At 47.0% G+C, this 7,677-nt stretch overlaps 1 protein-coding gene across 17 annotated transcripts in view; it reads right to left on the reverse strand.

The window, feature by feature from the left end:
* The window catches only part of TPM1 (tropomyosin 1), a 30,065-nt gene that overhangs the window by 16,546 nt on the left and 5,842 nt on the right, over window positions 1–7,677 (reverse strand). For 2 of the 17 annotated variants that reach the window (XM_006093438.3, XM_006093440.3), the window contains exon 1: window positions 7,455–7,610. The exons of 11 other annotated variants lie outside the window; for them this stretch is intronic. In XM_006093438.3, the coding sequence (XP_006093500.1) occupies window positions 7,455–7,586 (132 nt within the window). In that variant the 5' untranslated portion in view covers window positions 7,587–7,610. Of the gene's footprint in view, window positions 1–7,454; window positions 7,672–7,677 lie in introns of those variants that run through there. 4 more of the 17 variants (XM_006093436.3, XM_006093441.3, XM_023757831.1 and 1 more) reach the window with 4 other exon arrangements.

Genomic DNA, 7,677 nt, shown 5'->3' on the forward strand with positions numbered 1-7,677 from the left:
AGACACATGGAAAGTTTTCTAAAAATTACAACACACACCTATGGACCTATGCTAGTTCCCTATCTACATTCCTGTCTTCTTTACTCAACCGTAAGCTTCTTATGTACAGGGAATCAGGATTCCCTGCACAGAGTATGAGCTCAGCAAATGTCTATTGAGTAAAATGAGTAAAACCAAGCTAATTTAAACAAAAGCAACTTTCTTAGCTCATGAACACATGATATACACAGTCTGAAATGCACATACAGTTAGCGGGCGGCTGTGATTATGGCCTTGAATCAAAGGAATACAAGAACATTCAGCTCTTTGCTCATCTGTGCCAAGTTTTGTCTGGGAAAGATAAGTGATTAGGGCATTTGGTGAAGGACTTGATAAAAACATTCAAGTAGACTTTCATCTTGTCAAAAATTAACTATGTAGTAAAAATTGGCTGACGGAGGCAGGGAGCAGTGGGAAACAGGAAATGAATCTGAGAAGGACGGTTTACAACTGTACTGGCCCACAAAGGAGATGGTAGGTGCGCAGCAAGGAAAGGGCCCCACTAAGTCTGACCTGCAGGGGCTGTTGGATTTTTTGGAGGAGGGTAAGGGTAACAGGGATAACACATTCCTTAAGTATAAGGAACTGTCTTTTTAAAGTCTTCAGCCCTATTTTTTAAAAATTGGGAGAAGTATGCACTAAGGGTATAGTTTTGGGTCAGGTCTGCTTTTTTCATTTTTCTATATTTTCCATGCCCAGTAAAATTCAATTCTTTTATGAACGGGGGAAACAAGTAAGCAACTCTCTAAGTTGAAAACAAAATGAAGAGCAAAATCAAGCAAACGAAAACCCTTAGTAGAGCGTACAGATCATATACTCAAAAGTACCCCCCTTCCTTTCCTAATCCTATATAATAATCCTATATAATAAAAGGATAATATGCAAATCGACCAAATGATGGAACGACCGGTCGCTATGACACGTACTGACCACCAGGGGACAAACACTCAATGCATAGCTGCCTCCTGGTGGTCAGTGCACTCCCACAGGGGGAGCGCCGCTCAGCCAGACGCCCAGCTCATGGCTGGCAAGCGCAGCTGCGGTGGCGGGAGCCTCTCCCACTTCCGTGGCAGCGCTAAGGATGTCTGACTGCCAGCTTAGGCCCGCTCCCCAGAGGGAGCGAGCCTAAGCCATCAGTCGGACATCCCCCAAGGGCTTCCAGACTGCAAGAGGGCACAGGCTGGGCTGAGGGACCTCCCCCCACCTCAGTGCACAGATTTTGTGCGCCAGGCCTCTAGTTATTAATATAAAGGCAGGTACCCTTGTTACAGGTGGTGTGGCCAGAGAAACGTGAACGAAATTTTTAAAAATGCTCTTTTTGTTTTGTTTGTTTTTTGTAGCCACCACACCAAGTTCCCAGCTCCGCTTTCAATCTGGGTCCCAGCCCTCAGGACTTTGTACTCATAGAAAGGAGACTGTTTAGGATCTGGGGACAGAAACTTCTGGGTGACAGGCCAGTCTAGGTCAGCTTCCCACACAGCTGGGGCATTGGAGTGTGTGTAAGGGGATAGCACCCCATGTTTAGCTCTGCCTCTGCACACAAGATCTCTCTCTTGAGAGGTCCCTCTATCAATATATATCTTCCCTCTTATTCTACTCCCACCCCCTCAACCCCCCAACACACACAACCATTCTTTCCTTTAGCTCTGGACACGGTTTTATAAATGTCACTAACTCTTTTCTCCCCAGGAGCATTTTATAGGACCTTCCACCTGACATGACAGGTTGTATCCTATGGAATACCAGCCAACAGGACCTCTTATAGGGCACAAAAGCAATGACTGGGAATGGAGATATGTTCCAGGAGCCAGGACTGGCGCGCACAGACAGCCGACCTATGGGTGGTCTGCAAAACAGAGGCTTCGATTGTTTAGCTGGAGGGGCCAGCTCATCATCTAGCTAGGCATCATCTAGCATAGTGGTTCTCAACCTTCTGGCCCTTTAAATACAGTTCCTCATGTTGTGACCCAACCATAAAATTATTTTCGTTGCTACTTCATAACTGTAATGTTGCTGTTATGAATCATAATGTAAATATCTGATATGCAGGATGGTCTTAGGTGACCCCTGTGAAAGGGTCGTTTGAGCGCCAAAGGGGTCGCGACCCACGGGTTGAGAATCGCTGGTCTAGCAGTTCCCACAACTGGCTGAGGGTCAGAGCCCACATGGAGATGTGTATTAAAAATATAAATTTCCAGCCCACATCCCTAGAGATTGTGCTTCAGGTCAGAGGGGAGGGCAAGAATCTGTACTATAAAGAAGCAACCTGTTCCACTCCTCCACCCTTTCCACCCCCACCCCCGCCTAAAAGACGCTGGCCAATTCCATGGGAACCACTGTTTGAGTTCTCCCTTCTCAAGGAAATAGGAAGAGGGTGGGATCTCTGACCCGGAATGCTGAAGTAGGCTCAGGTCCACAGCCATCGGTGGGAGACAAGACTAACATCCCAGTTGTCTGACTCCTTGTGCGCGGCTCTGTCACTTCTCCTCACGGCCCCTGGGCCCTCATGGAAGCCCTGGAACTGGTGGTTCTCGCCCCTGGAGTCTTCTCTCTTCCTAAGCCAGAGGGGGAGGTTCTCTACAGCCACGCCCACCCCAACTCCCCAACCCACAATGGCTGTGAGTGAGACACTAACCAGGACCAGGAGGACAGTTGCTGTATTCAATATCACCCACTAAACAAGTCTGCTCAGTCCTTTTTGAAATAAGCTGTGGTATAAAACTGAAAACCCCATCAAGTAACACTAATAGGTAACAGCTGACATTCAAACACAGGCCTTGCTCTCAACCCCAGAAGCCAATGTCCGCTGCCCCAGAGGTTTCAGAGCAGGACCAAGGTGCCTAGGGTACAGCCTGGACCCGAGAGCAGTATCTGGGGTACATCTGTCTGTCTCTACGTAAACTTCCCCTGGGAAAAACCTGGACTCCCCCTGGTTCTCAGGCCCTACCATACTGGTCTGATCACAATTCTGTTTGGTTCCCTAGAATTCACCTCTTTATGTTTCCTCCCCTGCTCCACCTTTTTTTCATTTTATTTTTTTATTAGGAGGGAGTAGAGAATCATGTTCTGTGTTCAAAAGGCCCACTAGCTTTTATTTCCGGGTTGTGTTTTCTAAGTTCGGAGTTAGACACTTTCTAAGTTCCTTTCATCCCAGCACCTGGGCAGTCTACTTAAGACTTACCCTGCTGCTGCCTCTGCCAGCACAAGCCTACAGCTCCATGGCCAACCGCCTGTTATTTGAAAAGCAGATATAAATAACAAGGCTTTTGGGAAGGGTCAAGACCCAAGATGCAAATTATTTCCAGGCATGGAAATCACTCTTAGTGTGCTGGGTTAGCTGCTTCTAACAACAGCCTGTGTGTTGATGCTGCTGGCGAAGTCTTTCAGTTTGGGATGCTGGTTTCTTTTATTTCAAAAGTGCTATTGTGTCCCCACATGTAATGAGCTACTCAGAAAAGAGACTGCCATGGTAGTAAAGGAGACCAATTGTCTTCCTGCAGATCTGTTGTTAAATAACCCTGAGGAGCTCTGCCCTTGTGAAGTGCCTTAAAGTTAGTTGCAAGGTCAGCCCTATCTCCTCCCTGGTGCCCCCTCCCCCAAAGGTATTAGCTACCTGTACAGAAAACATGGGCAGACCGCCGCCCCCCCCCCCCCCACACACACCCCATCCCAACAAGGTACTACACAGAACTCAAGGGCATGCCTGCCACACTATAGCAAAATATTGCTCCAAAATCAGATTTGAAAGAAAACTTTTACCAGGCCTATATTTTCAGGGCATCCAGATGTTTTAGTCAACACAACTTAAAAAAATTAAAAATAATAATAATTGTTACTTAAATAATTATAGGAGAATATTATAATATCCTAAAAATGAATCCCCTGGAATATATTCCCAAAGTCCTGCCTGGACCACAGTGGAGCAAGCGATGATCAAAGGTCAGGCCCTTTTATTTCATGCGAACTGTAGTTTTACAGAGAAGGTTTCACCCAACTTGCTGTGTAAGACCAAGCGACTCCAGCCAAGTTAAACTCCTGCCCTTATATGGTAAGGAAAGGGGGAAAAACACTGATGACATTAAGGGGCACTCCCATGGATAGCAGATAAACACAACCTCCTCTATCTGTGCCAAGGCCTTTAATTTATGAGGCATGTTTGTATAATGAGGGAGAACGGACATGAACAGGGCATTGTCGTGCCTTTGCCTTGCCTACATATGAAAGCAGAAATTGAGAGTATACATTCCAGTGACTGCCACGCTGGGGGTGCCAATGTGAGCACAAAATGCACCCTCAGTGTCTTGGCCTCAGAAATATTTACCCACTCTAAAGGAAAAGGGCTGGAAATTTTGTGAACTGGTTATTTCCATGATTTAATAAAATTACAAATTAAGAATCTACAAGTTGCAATTTTAAGTTTCCTTGTTTGCTGGATACTATTCAGAAAGGAGGAGGATTGGCTACTTCTTTTCCTTTGATAATGACAAAGAAACACAAAACAAAACAAAACAAAAAACCCCACACAAAAAACAAACCAACCCTCTTGAGTCATAACACCTAAAGTCAACCATTACATCAAACCAAATAGCCTCATTCCAACAATTTGAAAGGCCCTACACACCTTGGAAAAGCAAACCAGTAGGAAATAAGGAACCGCTGATTTTCCCAAGGTAAGTGCTGAGTATAATAGGGCCGATTAACTACAACCTCTCTGAACTTTTGAGAATCTGAATTTGAGCCAACTCTTCAAATATTTTTTTTTGCAGCGGCTTATGGCTTTGTCCCTAACCTCTATCTTCACTGCCAAGAGAAACTGCGACTACCAGCTGAGCTCACAGCAGTGTCTGACAACTAACAAGAAACCACCTTGCATTAGCTATCTTTTTTTTTATTTTTTATTTTACTGATTTTTTACAGAGAGGAAGGGAGAGGGATAGAGAGTTAGAAACATCGATGAGAGAGAAGCATCGATCAGCTGCCTCCTGCACACCCCCTACTGGGGATGTGCCCGCAACCAAGGTACATGCCCTTGACTGGAATCGAACCTGGGACCTTTCAGTCCGCAGGCCGACGCTCTATCCACTGAGCCAAACCAGTTAGGGCGCATTAGCTAGCTTTAAGTTCCAGTTTCAGAAGCGAAGAACAGCTCTCAATCAGAAATTCTCTCCATGGCCTGACCCAGTCCTCAAGTTGCTGTCTTAAAACGTTCTGTGTCCAATCACCCAGATAGGCTGTTTTCAAAAATTACTTTAAAAATTAAAGCTATCTAAACTACTTTTAACATAAAGCTTTGAAAAGGATGAAAGCATTACCTTTAGACAGCAGGCACTGGAAGATCACTTACAAAAAGCACAAAAGAGAAGGTGAGTATAAGAGTAACAACATGCCCTTCCTACAATTTATCTTCTGTGTCTTACATCAATCCCCAGGCCAGGAGCCAATAAAAGGCTCTCCTATACAGGACCACATGTTCCCTTTCTTAGCGGGGTGAGGGGATTTCTACTGACTTCACCATTAATACCACATCAACCCACCAATCATTCTTTCTAGGCTGCCCGCACCCGCTCTCCAAGTTCCAAAAAGAAAAACAAATTGACTGAAAGCATTTAAATGGAGTGTTTTAAGATAGCGGTTGCCAACTGGTGGTCCGTGAGGTCCGAAAGGTTGGCGACTGCTGCAACCGCTGTTTTAAGATATGCTGGCCTGGCCAGTTTGCTCATTGGTTGGGTGCTGACTTACGACCCAGGAGGTCAGGGTTCCATTCCAGGCAGGGCACATGCCTGGGTTGCAGGCTCAACCCCGGTATGCAGGAGGCTGCTGATCAATGATTCTCTCTCATCACTGATGTTTATATCTTTCCATTTTCCTTCCTCTCTGAAATCAATAAAATATATATATATATATTTTAAAAAAAGATGAGCAGGCTATTTCCAAGATCCTTTGATAGGTAGGGAACTGGATTGGAGTATGAGCTGTGCACTTTTAATACCAGCTGACACAGAGCATCTATTCTGTTGTGCCTATCACCACTGTAATTTCTTGACACACACTAACTCCTTTCACCCTCACAAAGGGTAGATGTTGTTGTTATCTACATTTACAGTTAGGGAACTGAGAGACGGAGAAGTTAATTTGCCCAAGGTCTCATAGGTAAGTAGTGAAGATTCAAATCCTGGCAATCAGGATCCAGAGTGCTTGTTCTCATCCATCATGTTGCATTCGTTCTAATGGTTCAAGGACAGCCAGCCAGCCAGAGAGGCAGTTGGCATCAATTTATAGCCAAATTCAAAGACATCCTTGGGACTACTTCTGACTTGTCCTCTAAAGAAAACTTTTTGCTTATTGATTTTGATTCCTGTCTGTATTTTATCTGAAATTTCCTCTAGTTAGGCCTTCCTCTGAGAAGCTGTTTGCTTGTATATATTTTATGCAAATACATAGTTTCTGCAGCCAGCTGCATACTTAAGCAATAACAATGTACTCAGCTGAGAAGAGGCCCATATTAAGCACAGCTGGACACCATATTATCGCTTGTCATAAAATTCCCAAGGTGTTTTGAATATCCTGATTTAAAGCGCACTCACACACATTCAAAAAAATCAACAAAGGGCAAATGCCTGAACTACCTCTGAAATCCTGTTCCTGTGTGCTGGATACACTTGCCTTAGCAGAAAGAAAGGAAACCAGGTATTACATTCAACATGGAGGAGGGGGAAGCAGGCAAGAACACACCCAGGAATCGTTCACATTCAGCCAACTTTTCCCCAAGACTCAGTAACAAGGGAACATCTATCTGTGTAATAAAATTTGGAAGGAGGGATGGTTAAGAAAGGGAAATTCAACAGGCAGCAAGCTAAACAAGTCAGAACCTGGGGCCGTCAATGTCTCATCCACCAGAGAAAGGGCTCCCAGGAAACGAAGGGTCAGTGGGGATGGTGGAGCTCAGCATCCCCGGGCCCCAGAGCTTGGCAGAGCCTCACACTTGACTGCAGACGCCCCGTCCCAAAGGAAGGGATTTCCGAAAGGATTTCCCTCTCTCCTCCCCACCCTCCGAGTAAATAATGCCAGCAGCACAAAGTGCACCTTCTGGGGGACTCGAGACACCCGGACAGGACGCAAACACCCCAGACATGGAGCCCCTTCTGGGAAAGGGCTGCTTCCAGAACCTTCTCAGCACCACCCCTGCTTCCCCTCAGAGCTTTTACTTTAGACCAGAGACGTGGAATGTTAGGACAGAGAAGCACGCGCAGGGCCCCTCCACAGAGCCGGCGCCCTCAGCCAAGGTGCGCCCAGGAGCGCGGGGGAAGGGGTCGGTGCGCTCCAGAGGCCCGGCGGCGCGCGAGGAGGCGCCTCCGGGTGTGGGGGGACTGGGTGCTGGGGGTGGGGGGATGTTGGCTGCTGGGTGGGTCCCTTACGGTCTCCCTCAGCTTCCTCTCGTAGTCCAGCTCGCGCTGCAAGCTGCCCGCGCGCTCCTCCGCGGCGTCCGCCTGCTCCTGCAGGCTGCGGATCTTCCTGCGCACGGCCTCCAGCGAGCTGCTCCCCGCCATCGCGCGGGGCGGCGGGCGGGCTGCGGTGGGAGAGGCCGGCTGCAAAGCGCTGGCCGCCGCTGCCGCACTCCCGAACGCCCGGCCGCCCCGC

Source organism: Myotis lucifugus, unplaced genomic scaffold (assembly GCF_000147115.1).
Source record: "Myotis lucifugus unplaced genomic scaffold, Myoluc2.0 scaffold_115, whole genome shotgun sequence".
Lineage (NCBI taxonomy): Eukaryota > Metazoa > Chordata > Mammalia > Chiroptera > Vespertilionidae > Myotis > Myotis lucifugus.